This window comes from Crotalus tigris, unplaced genomic scaffold (genome assembly GCF_016545835.1).
Source record: "Crotalus tigris isolate CLP2741 ecotype Arizona unplaced genomic scaffold, ASM1654583v1 scf7180000023724.639413, whole genome shotgun sequence".
NCBI lineage: Eukaryota > Metazoa > Chordata > Lepidosauria > Squamata > Viperidae > Crotalus > Crotalus tigris.
The window spans coordinates 32742-55982 of NW_024100142.1; the positions used below are offsets into that span (position 1 = coordinate 32742).

Here is a 23241-nt window from a genome sequence, read left to right on the forward strand (position 1 = left end):
GACTCCATCCAGCCATCTCATTCTCTGTCGTCCCCTTCTTCTATTGCCCTCAATCTTTCCCAGCATTAGGCCCTTCTCCAGTGAGTCCTTCCTTCTCATTAGGTGGCCAAAGTATTTGAGTTTCAACTTCAGGATCTGGCCTTCTAAAGAGCAGTCGGGGTTGATCTCTTCTAGGACTGACCGGTTTGAACGCCTTGCAGTCCAAGGGACTCGCAGGAGTCTTCTCCAGCACCATAGTTCAAAGGCCTCAATTCTTTGGCGCTCAGCCTTTCTTATGGTCCAACTTTCACAGCCATACATTGCAACTGGGAAAACCATGGCCTGGACTATACGCACTTTTGTTGGCAGGGTGATGTCTCTGCTTTTTAGTATGCTGTCTAGATTTGCCATAGCTTTCCTCCCCAGGAGCAAGCGTCTTTTAATTTCTTGGCTGCAGTCCCCATCTGAGGTGATCTTGGAGCCCAGAAAAATAAAATCTGTCACTACCTCCATTTCTTCCCCATCTATTTGCCAGGAATTGAGAGGGCCAGATGCCATGATTTTGGTTTTCTTAATGTTGAGTTTCAAGCCAACTTTTGCACTCTCCTTCTTCACCCGCATCAAGAGGCTCTTTAGTTCCTCTTCACTTTCTGCCATTAGAGTGGTATCATCTGCATATCTTAGGTTGTTGATATTTCTCCCGGCAATCTTAATTCCAACTTTTGATTCATCTAGCCCTGCCTTTCTCATGATGTGCTCTGCATATAAGTTAAATAGGCAGGGCGACAGTATACAGCCTTGCCAGACTCCTTTTCCAATTTTGAACCAATCAGTGGTTCCGTGTTCGGTTCTCACTGTTGCTTCTTGACCCGCATATAGGTTTCTCAAGAGACAAATAAGATGGTCTGGTATTCCCATCTCTTTAAGAACTTGCCACAATTTGTTGTGATCCACACAATCAAAGGCTTTAGCATAGTCAATGAAGCAGAAGTAGATGTTTTTCTGGAACTCCCTAGCTTTCTCCATGATCCAGCGTATGTTGGCAATTTGATCTCTAGTTCCTCTGCCTCTTCGAAATCCTGCCTGTACTTCTGGTAGTTCTCGATCCACATACTGCTGGAGTCTAGCTTGTAGGATTTTAAGCATAACTTTACTAGCATGTGAAATGAGTGCAATGGTGCGATAGTTTGAACATTCTTTGACATTGCCTTTCTTTGGAATTGGAATGTAAACTGACCTTTTCCAATCCTGTGGCCACTGTTGAGTTTTCCAAATTTGCTGGCAAATTGAGTGTAGCACTTTTACTGCATCGTCTTTTAAGATTTTGAATAGCTCAGCTGGAATACTGTCACCTCCACTAGCTTTGTTGTTGCTCAGATTTTCTAAGGCCCATTTCACTTCACATTCTAGGATGTCTGGTTCGAGGTCAATGACCATCTCATTGTGGTTATCTGGGATGTTAAGCTCATTCTTGTATAGTTCTTCTGTGTAGTTTTGCCATCTCTTCTTAATCTCTTCTGCCTCTGTTAGGTCTCTGCCATTTTGGTCCTTTATCATGCCCATCTTTGCATGAAACGTTCCCTTCATATCTCCAATTTTCTTGAAGAGATCTCTGGTCCTCCCTATTCTGTTGTTTTCTTCTATTTCTTTGCACTGTTCATTTAAGAAGGCATTCTTATCTCTTCTAGCTATTCTCTGGAATTCTGCATTCAATTGGGTGTATCTTTCTCTTTCTTTTTGCCTTTCACTTCCCTTCTTTCCTCAGCTATTTGCAAAGCTTCCTCAGACAGCCATTTTGCTTTCTTGCATTTCTTTTTCTTTGGGATGGTTTTAGTTGCTACCTCTTGTACAATGTTGCGAACTTCCATCCATAGTTCTTCAGGCACTCTGTCTATCAGATCTAATTCCTTAAATCTATTTGTCACCTCTACTGTATATTCATTAGGAATATGATTTAGTTTATACCTGAGTGGCCTAGTGCTTTTCCCTACTTTTTTCAATTTAAGCCTAAATTTTGCAACGAGAAGCTCATGATCTGAGCCACAGTCAGCTCCTGGTCTTGTTTTTACTGACTGTATAGAGCCTCTCCATCTTTGGCTGCAGAGCACATAGTCAGTCTGATTTCTATGTTGACTGTCTGATGATGTCCATGTGTAGAGCCTTCTCTTGGGTTGTTGGAAAAGAGTGTTTGGGTTGTTGGAAAAGAATGTTTGTTATGACCATCGTATTCTCTTGACAAAATTCTATCAGCCTGTGCCCTGCTTCATTTTGTACTCCAAGGCCAAACTTGCCTGTTATTCCGGTTATCTTTTGGCTTCCTACCTTAGCATTCCAATCCCCCATGATGATAAGGACATCATTTTTGGTGTTAATTCTATAAGGTGCTGTAGGGCTTCATAGAACCGGTCAATTTCATCCTCTTCAGCACCAGTGGTTGGGGCATAGATTTGGACTATTGTGATATTGAATGGTTTGCCTTGGATTCGAATTGAGATCATTCTGTCATTTTGGGGATTGTATCCCAGTATTGCTTTTCCTATTCTTTTATTGACTATGAAGGCTACTCCATTTCTTCTGAGGGATTCTTGCCCACAGTAGTATACCTGATGGTCATCTGAGTTAAATTCACCCATTCCTGTCCATTTTAGTTCGCTGATTCCTAAGATGTCGATGTTCAGTCTTGTCATCTCTTTTTTGACTACGTCTAGCTTGCCTTGATTCATGGATCTTACATTCCAGGTTCCTATGGAAAAAAAATCTTTACAGCATCGGACTTTCCTTTCACCACCAGATATATCCACAGCTGAGCGTCCTTTCGGCTTTGGCCCAGTCGCTTCATTCTTTCTGGCGCTACTAGTACTAGCCCTCTGCTCTTCCCCAGTAGCATATTGGACACCTTCCGACCTGAGGGGCTCATCTTCCAGCGTCATATCTTTTTGCCTCTTAGTACTGTCCATGGGGTTTTCATGGCAAAGATACTGGAGTGGTTTGCCATTTCCTTCTCCAGTGGATCACATTTTGTCAGAACTCTCTGCTATGACCTGTCCGTCTTGGGTGGCCCTGCACGGTATAGCTTATAGCTTCATTGAGTTACGCAAGCCCCTTCGCTACGACAAGGCAGTAATCCATAAAGGATTACTAGCCGTGCCCAATTCCTGCAACAGTTCTTCATATGTTTTAGACTCCAATCCACTAATCATCTTTGTTACTCTTGCTGCACTCTTTTCAGAGTCTGAACATCTTTTATTATATTGTGAGTGACCAAAACTGGATGCAGTATTCCAAGTGTGGTCTTACCAAGGCCTTATAAAGCAGTGGTTCTCAACCTGTGGGTCGGGACCCCATTTGGGGTCAAACGACCATTTCATGGGGGTTGCCAAACAACGCAGTCTGCCATTTTTTCCCCCTTTTCCTTAGCTGTGCTACTCCCTTTTATTCTATTGGCTTTTGAAAGCCAATAGAATAGACTCTCTTGAATAGAGTCTAATTCTATTGGCTTTCAAAATCCAATAGGAATTGTCCAGGCTGTCTCTGCCCTGCTGAGCCTGCCAAAAGTCCCATTCTGCAAACGGTGCTGCACTAGTTGAGTAGTCCTTGACTTACGACCGGTTGAGTAGCCCTCGACTTACGACCGATTGGGGGTCGCGGCATTAAAAGGTTGAGAACCACTGTTATAAAGGAATACTAACAGTTCATATAATCTTGATTCTATTCCTCTGTTAATACAGCCTAAGACTGCATTAGTTTTTGGTGGCTTCAGCACACTACTGGCTCATATTTAAATTATCATCCACTAGGAATCCAAGATCCCTTTTGTAGTTATTGCCATTGAGCCAGTTTCTACCTATTCTATACCTATACCTTTGTTTTTTCTTGCCTAAGTGTAAAACCTTACTTTTCTCACCACTGAATTTCATTTTGTTAAATAGGACCCAAAGTACAACTCTGTAAAATCCTTTTGGATCTTGAGTCTATTGTCTGGGATGTTGGCTATTCCTGCCAGCTTGGTGTTGTCTGCAAATCTGACAAGTTGCCATTTTATTCTATCATCTTAATTTTTTATGAAGATATTGAAGAGTACTGGGCCTAAAACAGAACTTTGGGGTATCCCACTGCTTATTTCCCTCCATATGGATGTAGTTCCGTTAAGGGCTACACATTGAGTGCGGTTTGTCAGCCAGTTACGAATCCATCTAGGGGTGATGCTATCTATTCCACATTTTTCTAGCTTACCAAGAAGTAGGTTGTGGTCTACTTTGTCAAATGCCTTATTACTTCCTATATCAATTTCTCCTCGCATCCATTATTGTTGTTTAGTTTTATTATAGTCACCCACTCAAAAAACTCTGTGCGGCTTACAACATCAAATATATATAATTTAAAATCATTAATGTAAAGCATTAGGCAAAACAACAGTAACAATCCACGATTCATTGTTTGCAATTTTGTTCTTGTGAAAACAGAGATCTCGCTTTACAAGCTTCCAGCCTTGGGATTAAATAGTATTTTTAAGATTGGGAAAGCTCCTTGCTGAGGATGTTATTAGAGCCTGATTTTGTATATCATTTAAAGAGAGGTTTGGGTAATGATTGCAAACAGAACAAATCACAATTGACTACATTTGTATAGCAGAGTAATATAATGTGTAGGCCTGGGACTGGAGAAATCAGAACAATTACCAAATGATAGCAAAGAGTAGAGTTTTCTCAATATATTTGTTGTGTCAAGTGGTCTGAATTTTTTGCAGCCCACATCTATTAGCCCAATAGTTTATGGTTCCTATAGCATTTAGCTTAATATTGTAGTCAGGAGCAATGGGCGGCATATAAATTGAATTAATTTGTATAAATCGGTGCTTATCCAGTTTTAAGATGTGTTGACTTCTACTCATAGAAAGCTGGCTGGGGAATTCTGGAAATAGAAGTCCATCCTAAAATGGTTGAAGTTGAGAAAATGTGGTATAGAGAAAGAATTAAAGGCATGGGGAAATCATAATTGAGGATTGGATCTCTATTTTAGTTCCCATTTTTAAGATGAGAGAGTTGTCCCTGCTGGCCTCCATGTTTGCAGCCCAGATTTGACAATCCTAGCATAAGAATTCTAGTATAAAATAAAAAGTTTAAGATTGTCACCAAGAAGCATGCTAAAGAAAAGATAAATATATTCCCCAGTTAAGCTAACATAAGGGAAACAACCATAGAATTTTGTGCTAGGGAAATGGTTCACTAAAATACTACCTTCTTCTAGAATGGTATGATTATAATTATTATTATGGTTAACCTACAATTCGATTCACAGACTAGGACTGATAAAGTGACAGTCATTGCGTAAGTGACAGTTCAAGTCCTAACCAAGAACCTAACCAAAATGCTGTTAAGGTAATGTCTGAGTATTTAGGCAGTTCCGAGTAGGGTGGTTTATTTGCAATATTCAGGTCTAATAAATTCAAAATTTCCATATATCTAGGCAGCTCTTTGGGTATTGCTTCAAGGACTCTTATTACTATTGGTACAGCTATTGATTTCTTCTCCATAGTTGTTCAACTTCAATTTGCAAATCATGATATTTTGTTATTTTTTCTATATGTTTTTCCTCAATTCGCACATCCCCTGGTATTGCAATATCAATGAAATAGACTTTTTTTCTTTTCCACAATAGTGATGTCCAGCGTGTCCAGCGTGTGGTGGGCCAGAGGTCTCTTTGTTTGGATCCAAAAGTCCCACAGGATCTTGACTTGCTCATTTTCAAGAACTTTGTCAATTTGCTGTTCCCAGTAATTTTTGCCGCATTTGAACCCAAAACTTTGGCAAAGCTTCCAATGTATGATTTTGTCAACTCGATTATGACATTGTAGATAATCAGTCGGTGAGATTTTGCTGCAGCAACTGATAGGTGATCCACTCTTTCATTTTTTTCATTGCGTGACATTTGCTGTTATTACTGACATGCTGAATGTTTGCTTTCATGGAATTGGTCTGCAACGCTTATTCTAGGGCAGCCAAAATGAAGCCTTCAGTTTCTTTCTTCAGCACCTCTGAGATCAACCAGTTCCATGTTAGCTTTGTATCTACTTGTCCTTCAATGTCCTTCATGCATTGACTGTGCATACGATTCTTTTTTCCAGTTAGAAACCCAATGCTCAGTTGTTTCCTTTCGATATTCTACTTTCAGTCTTATTGTTTTCAAGACTGCCGAGGCTCTTTTGCTTTTTATTTATATAGTCATTTAAGCCATGTTTTACCTCTTCTGTAGTTTGTTTCACCTATAATACTCCTCTGCCACCCTGAGATCTAGGCAAATACAATCGTCGACATCACTTTTTGGGTGCATGGCATGATGCATTGTCATTAGTTTTCTTGTCTTTTGATTCAAGTGATCAAGTTCTATCTGAGTCCAATCAATTATTCCAGCTATCGTATTATTGGCATGGTCCAGGTGTTAATTGCCTTTATAATATTTCCTCCACTTTGATGATGATGATGATGATTGTTAATCTTCAATTTGATTCACAGTCTGGGACTTGAACAAACTTAACAGTTCAAGTCCTAACCAAGGATCTAAGAGCTGTTAAGGTTGTTGTTGTTGTTGTTGTTGTTATTTCCCTGCTTATTCAACAGCTGAGTATTTCCAGATAGTTCCCAATTATGACTGAACCTCAAAGATCAAATAAGGTTGGCCACTCATTGAAATGGAAGGGGCAACACACACTTATAAATGTTTCCTTGAAAGTAAAATCAGCTGAAGCTAATTTTTGATTATTGAATGATCATTTTCTTTCACAAAATTTTGCAAAATGTTTCTTTGTAATTATCCAAATTACAAAGACAGCTATGTGAGTCTTGTTTCTTATAGGGACTGGATTATAACAACTCTGCTAAGTCTTTAGGGCCAACTTCGCTCCCAGATTTGGTGCAAAGAGTTGTTTATTAAAGTCATCCAGAAAAATTACATTGCAATAATTTAACACCCATTGAAAACAAATAAATTTGAAACACTTTGACACATCAATCTGCTTCCTTGTCCTAGGCCTTAGCCAATGTGATGCCTACTCCCATGTCACTGTTGACTGTAGCTGTAGTAAACTTAGGTAGCAGTCCAGTCAGGAAGTTGTACCTTTCAGCTGTCATCCTAAAATTATTAAGCACATACAGAGAAAGATTAGTATTTTCACTGAGAGAGGAGCATATCCCAAATTTATGAAATGAAATACTTTTGCAAGCCACTGGAACAGTGGCTTGAAATACTAGTGAAGCACAAGCTATATTCCATCTCAGTTCTCCAGCCATGTTAATTTGCAAATCTGATAAACTGATAATATGGAATCAAGCAAGCAGAGTTCAGAAATAGTTAAAGATGCTCTTTACTTACATCAAGATCATCCATGGCTGGTGGTGGATCTTTCTTAGTGACTTTTTGCATGAGCTGTAAGGAACAAGAAGATTAAAGCAAATAGTGTTGCTATTTAATATTGAGAATTGTGGAGGATATTACTACCCAAATAGTATAGTTAAAATATTAACAGTTATATCATGACAAAATTATTAAAATATCTACTATTATTCCTATTAGTCAATGAGTAACAGTAGTGAATCTGACTAACTAGATTTATGTTATTCCACTATGCTCTGTAAAAACAGGGCAAGTTGTTACATGTAGACAATTTCTGAAATCTCAGAATTAGGGAAAGGTTAATATTATTTTCTCTCTTATTAGAGCCTTTTACCTTTTGATTTTTCTTTTTACCTTAATGTGAGCATAAATTTGCATTATTCAATACTTTATGTATAAATGGTGTATAAATAATACAAGAAGTTATGGCATGTATAATAATAGCAGCACAATTCCGCTTTGGTAAATGGTGTTTTTCTAGCTATTGCTCCTGACATTGCTCAACAGAATCATTGCATTATATACTTATGTAACAATAATAATAATAAAGTTGGAAGAGATCTTGGAGGTCATCTAGTCCAATCCCCTACTCAGGCAGGAAACTTATATCAGGGTGTCAAACTGCCGGCCCATGGGCTGGACATGTCACACGGAAGCCGTGCTCACCCCATTGCCAGCAATGGCAAAACCGTCCCGATACGTTGCACATCACATGACATCACGAGTTTGACATGTCTGCTCTATACCATTTCAGACAAATGGTTGTCCAGTCTTTTCTTAAAAACTTCCAGTGTTGGAGCATTCACAACTTCTGGAGGCAGGTTGTTCCACTGATAAATTGTTCTAACTGTCAGGAAATTTCTCCTTAGTTCTAGGCTACTTCTCTCTTTGGTTAGTTTCCATCTGGTTGCTTCTTGATCTCCCTTCGGGTGCTTTGGAGAATAGCTTGACTCCCTCTTCTTTGTGGCAATCCCAGAGATTGTCAACTCTACAATGAGCATAGTTGCAGCCATTTTTTCTTCTCATTCTAGGTTGCCACATAGAACGGAGGGAGGGGGGTTGCCCAGGTGCTTTGTTAGTCAAAATAATCATCTGTCCCATGGGAACCAAGGTCATCGGCTGCTCCCAAGACTAGGGACTGGGTGTTGCATAAAAACCCCACCAAATAATCATATCGGGGAACGTAGTTGCTTGCATAGTTTTATGGGTGGGACATTTAGCTTTGTATTGGGCAATTGTTACTTGTGTATTTGGACTTGGTTTCACTTCTGACTGTGCTGATACTTTGTAACTAATAAACATGCTCTTTGAGGAATTTTCAAGCCTCGGAGTTCTGCTTTATTCGTCTCTGTCTATCAGAACCATGACATTAAACTGTCTCGTAAAACTTAAATTTTCTTTTGGGGTACTGGGCCCTAACCACCTATCCATCTTTTGGGAGAGTGGTAAAGACTTGGCAAAGATTTGAGGATGGAGGAAAAGAGTGGCATCATTGCTGGCCGCAACAGAACTCCTGCTGTCGAAGCACAAGCAGCCGCTCCAGCCACCAAGAAGACATCACTGGCAGGGGCTGTCAAAGTCCCAGTTGATCCAACCTGGGAAGCTCATACTGCAGGGAGGAACTACGATCCTAGCAGACCTCTATCAAGCTGAAACTGCCCCTCAGCACAGGAGCACCCTTGTTGCTGCTGAAGAGGAACCCCTATTGCTGCCATCCCAGGGATTTTCGTCTGCAGCATACCAGAAGGGAAAGGGATCAATCAGAGGGGGCAAATCCAGAGACTGGAAGTTCCAGTCCACAGTCCACAGCCCCTCACTTGAGCAAGTGAAAGAGAAGTTCAGCAGATTGGAGGTAAAAGAGATGGTTCCCGTCGCCCAGAGTGTGAACCCCATGAGAAGGAATGCCACGGGCTACCCATCTCTTCCCCCCCTCGCCCAGCCCAACTGTGGGAGCCCATGCTGCCTCACCTATTTCCCAGCCAGCTGTGATGTCGCCCTGTATCCCAACCAAGCCCGCTGCCACAGCCTCGGGCTGCCAGTCCAGGAGCCTGGCCAAGGGAAGTCCGGTGGGTGGTTCGGCCATGTCCCCAGGACCAACAAGCAGCTCAGAAGCAAGAGCAGGTGGCCCACCATGATTTGAGCTGCCTCCCATCAAGCCCAGTTTTGATGGGGACCCTGAGAAGCTATCCTTCTTCCTGAATCAAGTTTGGGCTCATCTAGATCACTACACTTATACCTACCCAGATGATGCTCAGATAGTGAATGCTGTGGTAGCCTGGAGGGGGAAGTGTCCGACTGGATGACCAACCTCCATGAAGGGGATCCTGAGCTGCAGAATGCTACCTATTCATGGAGCAACTGAGAAGTCGTTTTGAAGACAAATCCCAGGCCCTGTTGGCCAAGAAAGAGATCCATCATCTGAAGCAAAAAGGCTGCCCCCCCCCCCAGGAATATGTTTGTGAATTCAGGCGAGTTGCTCATTGGCTAGGGCAATGGCCAGAATGATCATTGATCAACTACTTCAAGCAGGGTCTAGACTGCAACCAACTCCAAGTCTGCATCATTAGGAACTTTCCTAACCAATTGCATCAGTGGTACAGCATGGTGATGATGCTGGACATCAAATTGGATCGCCCCAGAAAGCCAGGCCTCCGAATCCAAGCTGCCACATGTCCAGCCAACGTTTCCAAGTCACCCCAACCACCAGCGCCCCCAAGGCACCAGTTAGAGCTCCAATCAAATACTACCAATGCGGCCAAATGGGCCATTGTGCTGTGGAATGTCCAGTCCCCAGCCCCCAGGCCAGAAGCACACCAGCTGTCACTGCTAAGCCATGAAAAATCCCCAGAGGAGGAAGGGAAAAGACAAACTGGGTACAACAGGACCCAGCTGTTGGACACCCTCCTCCTGTTGAGCTCGAGGCAAGAGCCCAGCCAGAGCTATTACAGATGCCAGCGCCCTATGACAGTGATGAGGAAGGCGAGGAGGATCCAATGGTAAGTCAACCCATCCCACCTTTTGCCATTCCCGCCAAGATAATAGAACCCAAAACCGGGGTCCAAATGGACTTAAATGTGTTAATAGACTCAGGTTGCACCAGGTGCCTAATTAATCTACCCACAGTCCTTAAACTGGGGATTTGGGCAAGGCTATTACCCCTAGCCATGAGATTTGAACAAGCTGATGGGTCCCTAATCGGCTGTGCACATGCTACACACCTGATAGAACCAATGCGATTGGAAATGGGCTGGCACTGGGAAATCATTCATTTTGTGGTGGTCCCAAAAATAACTCAGGCTGTAATTTTGAGTCTGGCCTGAGTTGACAAGTAGTGCCCAACCATCTGGTGAGAGAATGGAATGAGGAATTTAAGATTGGGGATAGGTCCTTTCCCCCCTGCTACTTCCAGTGATACAAAGGACTATACCATAAATGAGGCTCAGGAAGAACACCCTGAAACATTAAAGGCTGTTGTAGAGAAAGTACCAGGAATCCAGCTTGTCCCAATTGAATATTGTGATTTAGCCAAGGCATTTAGTGAGAAAGAGTGTGATGTTCTTCCCCCCCACAAACCGGGCTAGGGACTGCGTCATTAAAATCTTACCCAGGGCCAAGCTCCCGAAGCCAATAATGTATTCAACGATGCCCAGAGAGGTGAAGGGATTAAGAGAATACATTGATAAGAACCTGGCCTGGGGTTTCATCCATTCACCAAAATCTTGTGTAGCAGCCCCTGTATTGTTCAAAGAAAAGAAAGATGGCTTGCTGAGATTATGTGTAGATTTTAAAATATTGAATGCTGTCAGCCTAGAGAACATGCACCCCCTCCCCTTAATGAAGGACATGTTAGCCCACCTGGCAAAGGGGAAAGTTTTTACAGAGTTGGATTTAAGGGAGTCTTATTACCAAGTCTGGATTAAGGAAGGGGACAAATGGAAAACCTCCTTCAATTGACCCCTGGGAGGCTTTCAATTTAAAGTGATGCCTTTTGGACTACAAGGAACCTCTGCTGTATTTATGCAGTTAATCAACCAGGTGCTCCACGATCATCTGTATAAGGGGGTTTTGGTTTATCTTGATGACATTCTCATTTACACTGAGACTATGGAAGAGCATATTAAATTGGTCTGTGAAGTGCTGAGGAAATTGCTGAAGGCTAAACTGAATGCAAAGCTTTCTAAATGTGAGTTTCACCAGACATGCCTTGACTATCTAGGGTACCAAATTTCAAATGAGGGGACAGAAATGGATCCTGCAAAAGTGAAAGCTGTATTGGAATGGCAGCCCCCTCGCACCCGTAAACAACTTCAAAGCTTTGTGGGGTTTGCTAGCCTTTACCACCAATTTATCCCCTCTTTCACAAAGATAGCCATGCCAATAACCAACTTATTGAAAATGAGAAGGGGGGGAGAAACCCCGACCTTGTCAGCCATTGCTATGTTCCTAGAATGTCAAGCGGCATTTGAGAAACTAAAAAGACTCTTTGCAGCTGAATCTGTTCTCAAGCACCATGATCCTGAAATGCAATTCATCATTCAAGCCTATGTGAGGACATGGCTGTGGGTGCTATTCTATTACAAAAAAATCACCAGGGGGAATTACAACCATGCGCTTAAACTTCCTGGAAGCTAACCGAAACAGAGAGGAGGTGGGCTGTTTGGAAGAAGGAGGCTTTTGTGGTTCAATGGTCATTACTAAAGTGGTGTCATTTTTTGGAAGGGGGGAGATACCTTTTGAAGTATGGACTGATCATAAAAATTTGGAAGCTCTGAAAATCCCCCACAAATTATTACCAAAACAGGTCTGGTGGGCTCAATATTTCAATCATTTTAATTTCACCTTAAAGTATTTCCCAGGGAGTAAGAATTTTTTGGCTAGAATGCCCCAGTCCAAAAGCCACCGGGAGGAAGTAATCTATTCCATTATTTCCCTGCCACAGTCTGTTTCTCAAATAACAACTAATCGCAAACACAAGGACCACCTGCTGGTTCTGACGATCACTTACTAAAGGAACTAAAGGAGCAACTAGAGACTGACTCCTGGTTCAAAGACAACAATCTATTTTAACCCTTAGGGGAGGACTAGCCTGGAAATGCTCTAAGTTATATTTCCCAGATGGCCTCAAACTCCAAGCCCTTCAGCAGAGTCATGATGCAAAGCAGGCGGGTCATGTTGGGTTCCTGAAAACATTGCATTTAGTACCGAGGCAATTCTGGTAGCCAGGGATGAAAAGAGACATTGAGTGTTATGTGAGGAGCTGGGCTACCTGCGCTGCAATGAAAAGACTTCTGGGAAGACTTCCGGTCTGATGCCATGACAAGACAGGTGGAAGAAACTGGGGCTCCAGCTTCTTAACTCAATTTTGTTTGGTCCAGCAATTCCCAAGGAGTCAGAAAGTTGCCCTGGAGGGCAACAAAGAAGGGAAGCTTCAGGAGTTTGGACCAGATGGCGGTCAGTCCAAACGGACTGAAGAAACCTGTCCAAAGGACGGAAGAAAGGCTGCTCTATAAGCACAGGCAGTCCAAGTCACTGTCAGCCGGGAAAAAAAAGCAAGGAGCTGTGGTGCTCCGCCAAACAGTTGATTGTCAATAGTGTGACGAAACTGGATGAGACTGTTTTTTATTCCTTTTCCTTATGGACTTGGAAATTCTGATCCCCTGATTAGGAAAAATCTATGAAGTAAAGACCCCAAAAGGACTAGGGGAGAAGAGAGTTAAAAGTGGCGAGAAATTACAAGAGGGGGAAGGAATTTAAGGAATATAAAAAAATACTTAAAAATGGAACTTAGATTGACTTAAAGAAAACTGTTTAACCTCCAGGACATGGAAAGTCTTTTTAGATTTAATGTTTAGGATAAATAATTTACAAAGAACTTTAAAATAAAACTTTAAAAATATTTTAAAACCGGATATAGACAATACAGTTTCTGAGGATATCTAGTGGTGAAAGGAGATACTACAGCAGTGATGGTGAACCTATGGCACGCGTGCAAGAGGCTGCACTCAGAGCCCTCTCTGTGGGCACGCACATCGCGGCCACTAGCAGCTCACGCAGGTCCATTAGGCTGCTGCTGCCTGGAGCAACAGCCCCTCCCAGCACAAAGCAGACAAAATGGCCGGCTAGCAAGCTCGAGTAGAGATTTAGAGTATCGAGGTGGCCATGTCTACTTGGCCACACCCACCCAGTCTGCTGTGACCACCCTGGCCACGCCCACCCAGTGGGCCACACACTCCACCCTCCCTGAGGGAACCACAATGCTGATGCAGCCCTGGCACTTTGCAATAAATAAGTGGGTTTTGGGTTGCGGTTTGGGCACTCGGTCTTTAAAAGGTTCGCCATCACTGTATGACAGTAATATCAAACAATGAAAGAACTTGAAAAGTGTTTGGCCTTGAAACAACAACTGGTGTAAACAAAGTGCCTTTATATGACTTTGCATGAGAAAAGACTCTCTACAATTATAGAGATATAATTTGGATATAACCAAAAGGAATTATTTGGAGACAGCAGGCGTTTTACATCTGTGCTTTGACTGGAGGATTTGGATTTAGCCTAAAGTAATTGGCTCACTTTTATGGTTGGATTTTAGCCTAAGATAGTTGGCTCATTTTTTTTCTCTCTTTCTCTTTTGATTTATTTTCCTTGTGGATTTATAAATTTACCTATTTGAAAAATAAGTGTATCAAATCTCACTAGACTTATGAAAAAAACTTCCTCTGCACCTTCTGTTGGAACATCTAGCCCAACAAGCCAGGGATCTATTGAAACAATGTTTGCAGTGTGAGAAAATAAGCACTGCTCAAACTGAGATGCAAACCATATTAAAATTAATTCAAGAATCAATACAGAGAAATCACGAAGAGACAAAAAGTAATTTTGATAAATTAAACGAACAAATGCTGGATATAAAGACACAATTTGAAGTTCATCAGCAAATGATTGCTTAAAAATGAACGAAGAATTCAGAAAATGGAAAATAAATCAGATGATATTGACAAAAAATGGAAGTACTAATGCAAGAAAATGAAAAATTAGAACAAGCTAATCAACGCTTAGAAGGGGCAGTTGCAGCCTTGGAAATGGAGAAAGAGGCACACTATTTAAGATTTCAAAATATTCCTGAAGACAGAGTAGAACACATAGCAGTAGTGATTATTAATTTACTGGCAAAGGCTTTAAATGCAGACCGAGCAGAGATACAAATGGAGATAGATGAAATATTTCAAATGAATTCAAGCTATGCAAGGAAATATAAACTACCCAGAGAAGTTCATGTAAGATTTATAAAGAAAACAAAAAAGATGAGATGCTGAGAAAAGTCAGAGATGAGCCATTACAATACAAGAATAAAGAAATTGTGGTGTTAAAGCAGATCCCCAAAAGAGTAAGAGACACCCAAAGATAATATCACTTCTTAACTACAAAGTTAGTTGCAAAAGGTATAAACTTCAGATGGTTAATCCCAGAAGGGATCTTAATCAACTGGAGTAATACAAGATATTGACTGGACTCAGTTTGGAAGGCACAAGACTTTGATGAAAGCAAGCATTTTTAAATGAAGGAGTACAATATCAACAAGAGGAGAGAAAAGATCAGAAACAAATAGAAGAAGCAACTGAGGAAGCAACTATACAACAGAAGAACAGAAAGAGAAGCTTGATCAAGAGAGTGAGGGAATAGCAAGAGAACAGAGGACTACGAGATCAACAAGTAATTGAAATGGAGAAAGAAAACAGATTTTTTTCAGTGAATATAAATGGACTGAATTCCCTATCAAAAAAGAAATATTTTTTTAGAAAACTGCAGAAATTAAATATAGATATAATTTGTTTGTAAGAGACACATATAAAAAGACAATATTACAAACTGTTGGAATACCCAAAATTTGGAAACTTTACCATGCATCAGTACAGCAATAAAAAAAGGGGTATAGCTGTATACATTAAAGAAACAATAGACTCTAAAATGATTTATTCATAAGAAGGAAGAATTGTGATGGTAGAAATATTTCTACATCAAAAACAAACATTGTTGGTAGTAATATATGCACCTAATAATAAACAGGAAGAATTTTATCAAAATCTCCATAGAAAAATAACAGAAATGGAGTATCAAAATATTTGCTTAGTAGGAGATTTCAACGCAATAGTGGATGGGACATTAGATTATAAAAGTAGCAAAACAGGAAAAAGTGGAAGAAAAAGATTACTTAAGACTTTTTTTAATATGCTAGAGGAAATTGGGGTACAAGATGTTTGGAGGGAAATTAATTCAGGAAAATTACAATACACATTTTATTCAAATAGTCATAAATCCTGGTCCAGAACTGACATGATTGGATGACATCTAAATTGAGGACAAGTATGCAGGAGATTGAGATAGAATCAGGTACATGGGCAGACCACAACCCCTGAAAAATGACATGGAGAGGAAAACCAAAAAAACTAAGATGGACTTTGACTCAATTTATATTAAAAGAAAAAGAATTTATAGAACTAGCAACAAAAGAAATGGAGTTTTTCTTTAAAGAAAACAAAAAAGAAGATACAACATTACAAAATATATGGAATACAGCCAAAGCATATTTTAGAGGTGTAGCTATAACATACATGGCGAAAAAAAATAAACATAAAAGACAACAATACATATTATTAAGTGAAGAATTTGAAAAATTAGAATCAGAACTGCAAATCAATCCGCAAAAGAAGATACTGAAAAGAGAAATGGAAACAATAAAACATAAATTAAATCTGTTGGATTCAGAAAAATTGGCACAGCAAATTAAAACAGCAAAACAAAACTTTTTTGAAAGTTTTTTTAACTTAAAAAAATAGAAGGAGAAGAAACTGATAAATAACTTAGTAGATGAAAAAGGTTGCTTACAGTTTAAAAATGAAAAAATAAAAAATATAATTAAAGAATACTATAAGAAACTGTATGCTATAGGAGAAATTTCACAGGAGAAAATGATTCAATATCTGGAAGAAAATAATCTTCCAAAAATTTCAGAAACTTTTAAAACCATGCTAGAGGAAAAAATAACAATGATGGAAATAGCAGAGGCTATAAGAAGACAAAAAAAATGAGAAGACACCAGGGCCAGATGGACTACCGGCTGAGCTATATAAATCTTTACAAGATATATTAAGTGAACCGTTGAAGGATGTGTGCAATGAACTTTTGTTGGAGACTAAACTCCCACATAGACAGAAGCAAATATTATCCTAATACCAAAAGAAAATTCAGACATGACACAGATAAAAAATTACAGACCGATATCATTATTAAATGTGGATTATAAAATTTTTACTTCAATAATAGCAGTCTGAAAAGATTTTTAACTGAATTTATACATTCAGACCAAAATGGATTTTTACCAAAGAGACAAATTAAAAATAATTTAAGAGTGATATATTGGAATATTATAAACTACATCCAGGGAAACAATTGGCAATAATATTTTAGATGCCCAAAAGGCATTTCATAATGTTTCCTGGCAATTTATGATTCAGCAATTAAAAATAATGGACTTTGGACAAAACTTTATAAATATGATTAAAACAATATACAATAAACAAACAATGAAAGTGATTGTAAATGGAGATTACACAGAGAACTTTGAGATAAGAAGAGGTACAAGGCAAGGATGTCCATTATCTCCATTGTTATTTATTTTAACATTGGAAGTTCTAAATCAGCGGTTCTCAACCTTTGGGTCGTGAACCTTTTGAGGGTCGAATGACCCTTTCACAGGGGTCGCCTAAGACTATCAGAAAACACATATTTCCGATGGTCTTAGGAACCGAGACACTGCTCCGCATCCATCTCCGCACGGCCTCCTCCGCCATTTGCAGAGAGAGAGAGACAGAGAGGCACTTTTGCTTCCCTTCTCTTTCTCTCAGGCGGACTTATCTCCTGCAGGGCTCCTGATTGGCCCTGCGCCCAGGTGCCTCACCCCCTGGGAGAAGTGGGGCCAGGGCCTCGTGGCCTTGGAGCCGCCTGGGGAAGCCCCAGGATCCCTGCTGGGAGCGGCCCGCTGGAGGCTTCACTGAGCGGGCCAGCCCTCCTGCAAGCTGCGGCCCAAGGGAAACCAGCCCCTGCGATCCCCAGCCAGCCCGACCATTGGACCCACTGGCCAGGAAGGCATGCCGGAGTCCAGACTGCCGGGAAGGAAGAAGGAGATTCAGCAAAGGTAGGAGAGGAGAGCCACCTCCTGGGGCCCAGCGCTGGCGGCGGCTTCCTTGCCATTCTCTTCCTCCTCCCCTTCTTCTTCCTACTGCCCCCAAGGTGGCTCAGGCGGGTGCCGGGGCAAAAGGGGTGCCTGGGGGGAGCAGCCGGGCTGGCAGGGGCCACACGGCACCAGCCCCCATCGCGGCTCCATCGGATGGGCAGAGGGTGAGGCCGGGCAGCACGGAGTCCAGGCTGGGGCAGCGGCAGCGGTTTTCTCGCCCTTCTCCTCTCCTTCCTCCTGCTGCCCCCAAGGCGGCTCGGGCGGGTGCTGGGGCAAGAGGGGTGCCTGGGGGGAGAGCAGCCTGGCTGGTGATGGAGGAGCTGGTGGGCCGCGCAGCACCAGCCCCCACCGTGGCTCCATCAGATGGGCAGCAGGCGAGGCCGGGTAGCGCAGAGTCCTGGCTGGGATGGCGGCAGCAGTTTTCTCACCCTTCTCTCCTTCTTCCTCCTGCTGCCCCCAAGGTGGCTCAGGCAGGCGCCGGGGCAAGAGGGATGCCTGGGGGGAGAGCAGCCGGGCTGGTGTAGGGGCTGGTGGGCTGCTCCATTGGATGGGTGGAGGGTGAGACCGTGTAGCGGGAGTCCCGGCTGGGACGGCGGCAGTGGTTTTTTCGCCCTTCTCCTCTCCTTCCTCCTGTTGCCCCCAAGGCGGTTTGGGCAGGTGCCGGGAGGAAGAGGAGTGCCTGGGGAGAGCAGCCGGGCTGGTGAAAGGACGGGTGGGCCGTGCGGCACCAGCCCCCATCGCAGCTCCATCGATGGACGGAGGACAAGGCCAGGCAGCGCAGAGTCCCAGCATGGGCGGCGGCTGGGCCGGGGGCGGCGGGGACCCCCGACGATGCTGCCGTAAGAGGGAGAGGAAAGAGAGAGAAACAGAGGAAAAGAGAGGAAAGAGAGAAAGAGAAAGGGAGGAAACAGAGAAAGAGAGAGAGAGAAAGAGAGAGAGGAAAGAGAGAAATGGGGAGAGGAAAGAGAAAAAGAGGAAAGAGGGAAAGAGAGAGGAAAGGGATAAAGAGAAAAGAGAGAGAGGAAAGAGAAAGAGAAAGAGAGGAAAGAGAGAAAGAGAGAAAGAGAAAAGAGAAAGAGAGGAAAGAGAGAAACAGGAAAAGAGGAAAGAGGGGGAGAAAGAGAGGAAAAAGAGAAATGGGGAGAGGAAAGAGAAAAAGAGGAAAGGGGGAAAGAGAGAGGAAAGGGATAGCGAGAAGAGAGAGGAAGGAGAAAGAGAAAGAGAAAAGAGAAAAAGAAGAAAGAGAAAGAAAGGAAAGAGAAACAGAAAAAGAAGAAAGAGAGAAAGAGAAAGAGGGAGAAAAGAGAGAGAACAAGAAAGAGGAAAGAGAGAGAAAAGAGAGAGGGGAAAGAGAAAGAGAGAGGAAAGAAAGAAAGAGAGAGAGAGAGAGAGAGAGAGAGAGAGAGAGAGAGAGAGAGAAAGAGGGAGAGAAATGGCGCTTCTCCAACCAGGTTGGGCGGAGCCGGTGGAATGGCCTTCCTCCCCCCCTTCCTGGCTAGCTGGAGGGGGGTTGGGCGTCACCACAACATGAGGAACTGTATTAAAGGGCCGTGGCATTAGGAAGGTTGAGAACCACTGTTCTAAATAGAAATATTAGAGACTTCTGGTTCTGGTTTTGAGGCGACTGTAGTCGTGTGAAAAGACTTGTCTCTTCACCGGCCGATTTTCCTTCGCCGGTAGACCCCGAAGGGGGTTGAAAGTCATCCTGAAGGGGCGACCACCGGGGAGGAGGCTTGCTGGTGACTATGGGAAGGTGGCAGCTTCTCCCGCAGCTCCAGCTGACTCCTTAGGGCCAATGGAGCAAAGATCGTCCTGCAAGATGGCCGATCATCTAGCTGCACCAGCCGAAGTCAAAAGAACAGCTAAGCGTGAAGAAACCACTGCAGAGAAATCTGGGTGAGACTTTTTTTTCCCCCTCTTGCCCCCAACTATTTTTTCTGCAAAGAGTTTTTGGGTGACTTCCCTGCCCTAAGAAAGCGGTGTTCGTCTATTTGGGGAAAAATACTTTGATGGGGACTGCAGCCAAGAAATTAAAAGACGCTTGCTCCTGGGGAGGAAAGCTATGGCAAATCTAGACAGCATTCTAAAAAGCAGAGACATCACCCTGCCAACAAAAGTGCGTATAGTCCAGGCCATGGTTTTCCCAGTTGCAATGTATGGCTGTGAAAGTTGGACCATAAGAAAGGTTGAGCGACAAAGAATTGAGGCCTTTGAACTAAGGTGCTGGAGAAGACTCCTGCGAGTCCCTTGGACTGCAAGGCGTTCAAACCAGTCAGTCCTAGAAGAGATCAACCCCGACTGCTCTTTAGAAGGCCAGATCCTGAAGTTGAAACTCAAGTACTTTGGCTACCTAATGAGAAGGAAGGATTCACTGGAGAAGAGCCCAATGCTGGGAAAGATTGAGGGCAATAGAAGAAAGGGACAACAGAGAATGAGATGGGTGGATGGAGTCACTGAAGCAGTAGGTGTGAATTTAAATGGACTCCAGAAGATGGTAGAGGACAGGAAGACCTGGAGGAACGTTGTCCATGGGGTTGCGATGGGTCGGACACGACTTCGCAGTTAACAACAACAACAAACTTTGAATAAAACTATAGAGCAGCATTTATTGGACTTTTAATTTTTTGGATACTTGGGACCCCTGGAAAAACTAGTATTATAGAGCATTATTCTACTTATTATTTCAGAGATACTTGCTTCTTCCTGCCTCTTTCTTCCTTGCTCTCAAAATGAGGTAAAAGCTTTTAACTTGGAAAGAAAAAAGTTTCTAAGCTCACTGAGGACATCTTGTGGCGAAAAGTGTTACTGCAATTGTAATGTTTTTAGGTGTTTGAAGATGGATTTGATCTTCAAATAATAATAAAAGAAGATAAAGGCTTGGAAATAGCTGTGGGTTGACTTTGTGATGTAGAAACTGTGAAGGCGGACGTTTATTGACTTTTAATAAATATAGCTTTCGCTAAAAGACTATTTTACTATGGAAATGGAAGAATCTTACCCACAGCTTGTTTATGAGCTTATACTGGAAAAAATATTGGAAGCTACAGAGTATATGAAATCATGGGAAAAAAATTAAAGATCATTTTGCAGAACCACAAGCTGAGCCTCAAATTTTAAAAGATCAACCTATAGGCCAAGAAGTAGCCGATATGCAACAGTGTACATAATGAGATGGAAAAAGAACCTACTGACCAACTGAATTTTAGAAAAACTTTGGACCCAAAATCCCAGACTTTAATTGATCACTCTACAAGTCAACTAATTACTACAGAAGAGGATATCTCACAAGTTTATGTACAAATTATGGAGAACTCTGAAGATCAAAGAATGACTTCAATGGAAACACTCTTACTTTTAAAACCAATAGGAACTGACTTCCAGATGCGATCTATTGAAAGTTATGACAACTTGGATAATCAAGCTGTAATCATAATAAAGAACAAAATTGACTATATTACCTACATGATATTGGAAGATGGGGAGGAGAACTTTGACCAGAACGATTTGTTGATAAATACCAGTATTCAAATATGGAGATTTGATGACATAGATGCGGCATCATGGACACCAGCTTGGCACAGAAAAAAAAGCCAGAGTTAGATTTAAAAATGTGATTTAAATTCTCACTTATTGGATCAAAAAGGCTTTAAAGATTTGGACTGATTTGACAATTAACTGAGTATGTGAAATTAGTAAGATGATAATTTGTGTAATGATATGTTTGTCTTAGACATGATAACTATTTTGGTTGAGATTTAAATTTTATTTAACAGGCTGAAATGTTTCTTTATTTTTTTATTCTGTTTACATAGATAATTACTTTGTAATAGAAGAAGAACTAGAGAGATTTATGATAAGAACGGGTATTAACCAATGATCTGTTAAATTAAGAAATGGAATATATATGAAAATACTAGAATGTTATTGTTGGAATACTATGTATGTTGTAGAAGGGATACCCGAAGTCTTATTAATATGTTTACTTAAAATGAATTTGAATATGTTAATCGAAATTAGTGAAGCTTAAAGCAGGATGATGATTGTTTGGACTGATTGAATTTTATGAAGAAGTAGATTAAATTAAATTTCTTATATCATGTGAAGGAAATAGAGAGGGAAATTTTTAATGTACTAACTTCAGTTATATATGTATGACTTTATTTTTGGATAACTGATTTCCCCTTCACCACGGTGTTCCTGAGCACTCTGATGTAAAAATTAAAAAACCAATAACATTTGTTTGAAAAAAAAAAAGAAATATTAGACAAGAAATCAAAGGACTAGAAATAAAAAGTGAAACATACAAATTACAAGCATTTGCAGATGACTTGGTATTTATTTTAGAAAAACCTTTGGAGATGATTCCTAAACTACTGGGAAAGATAGAACAGTATGGAAAAATAGCAGGACTGAAAATAAACAGAGAAAAAACTGAAGTAATAGTTAAAAAATTTTCAGATAAAACAAAAAAAAAAACCCCTAATGTCAGAAAAAATAGAACTACAAATAGTTAAAAAGGTTAAATACTTGGGAATATACTTAACAGCAAGATGTTCAACAATAAAAGAAGATAATTATACAAAATTATTGAACCAAATAAGAATGGATTTGAAAAAATGGAAAAACTTGCAATTGTCAATAATAGGAAGAATTGCTACAATGAAAATGAATATATTACCAACAATTTTATTTCTATTCCAAACAATACCTATAAAACTTGAGAAAAAATTCTTTGAAGATTTAAATTTATTAATTTTGAAATTTATTTGGCAAGGAAAGAAAGCCAGAATCAAGATAAAAATGTTACAAGATGCCAAGGAAAATGGAGGTTTTGGTTTATTGGAGTGGGTTTTATATTATCAAGCATCTGTATTAACATGGGTAAAAGAATGGATAATTCTTAGAAACAAAAGATTGTTATATTTGGAGGGACATGATTTACAATTGGGGTGGCATGCCTTCTTATGGTATGGAAAAATAAAATTCATAAGTACTTTCAAAACCACTATATAAGAAATGCATTATTAACAATATGGGAAAAAATAAAATGTAAAATATATCTGAAAATTTCAGGGTTAGTTAATTTAAAACTAATTCAAAATTAGTTAATTTTGAAAAAATCCAGACATATAGAGATATTTTAAATAGTGAAGGAAATTTAAAATCTAAACAAGAAATGGAAAATCAGGGCATATATCTATCATGGTAGGCATATTTACAAATGCAGGTTAGATTAAACTGTATGGATTTTACAAGAAGCAAACTTTGTTTGATAAGATATTATTAACTTCTGACGAGAAACTAATTAAGAAAATTTATAATTTTCTATTAAAGTTGAAACTGGAAAGTGAACACGTTAAAGAAACAATGATAAGATGGGCAAAAAAATTTGGATACAATATAGAATTAGAAAAATGGCAAAATTTGTGGGAAAGAAATTATAAACTGACAATGTCAACTTCTTATAAAGAAAACATATAAAATGTTTTATAGATGGCACTTGCCACCAGCAAGACTAGCAAAAATGTTTAAAAACATGTCAGATAGATGTTCTAAAGAGCCTCTTGATGCGGGTGAAGAAGGAGAGTGCAAAAGTAGGCTTGAAACTCAACATTAAGAAAACCAAAATCATGGCATCCGGC

General features: G+C 40.7%; 1 protein-coding gene across 2 annotated transcripts in view; it reads right to left on the bottom strand.

The window, feature by feature from the left end:
* Positions 1-6860: 6860 nt before the first annotated feature.
* Positions 6861-23241, bottom strand: part of PTGES3L (prostaglandin E synthase 3 like) — a 34776-nt gene continuing 18395 nt past the window's right edge. Inside the window, exons 6-7 of one of the 2 annotated variants that reach the window (XM_039321301.1) lie at positions 7348-7401; positions 6861-7107 (exon numbers count right to left, since the gene is read on the bottom strand). In XM_039321301.1, the coding sequence (XP_039177235.1) occupies positions 7096-7107; positions 7348-7401 (66 nt within the window). In that variant the 3' untranslated portion in view covers positions 6861-7095. The remainder of the gene's footprint in view (positions 7108-7347; positions 7402-23241) is intronic. The other variant, XM_039321302.1, reaches the window with a different exon arrangement.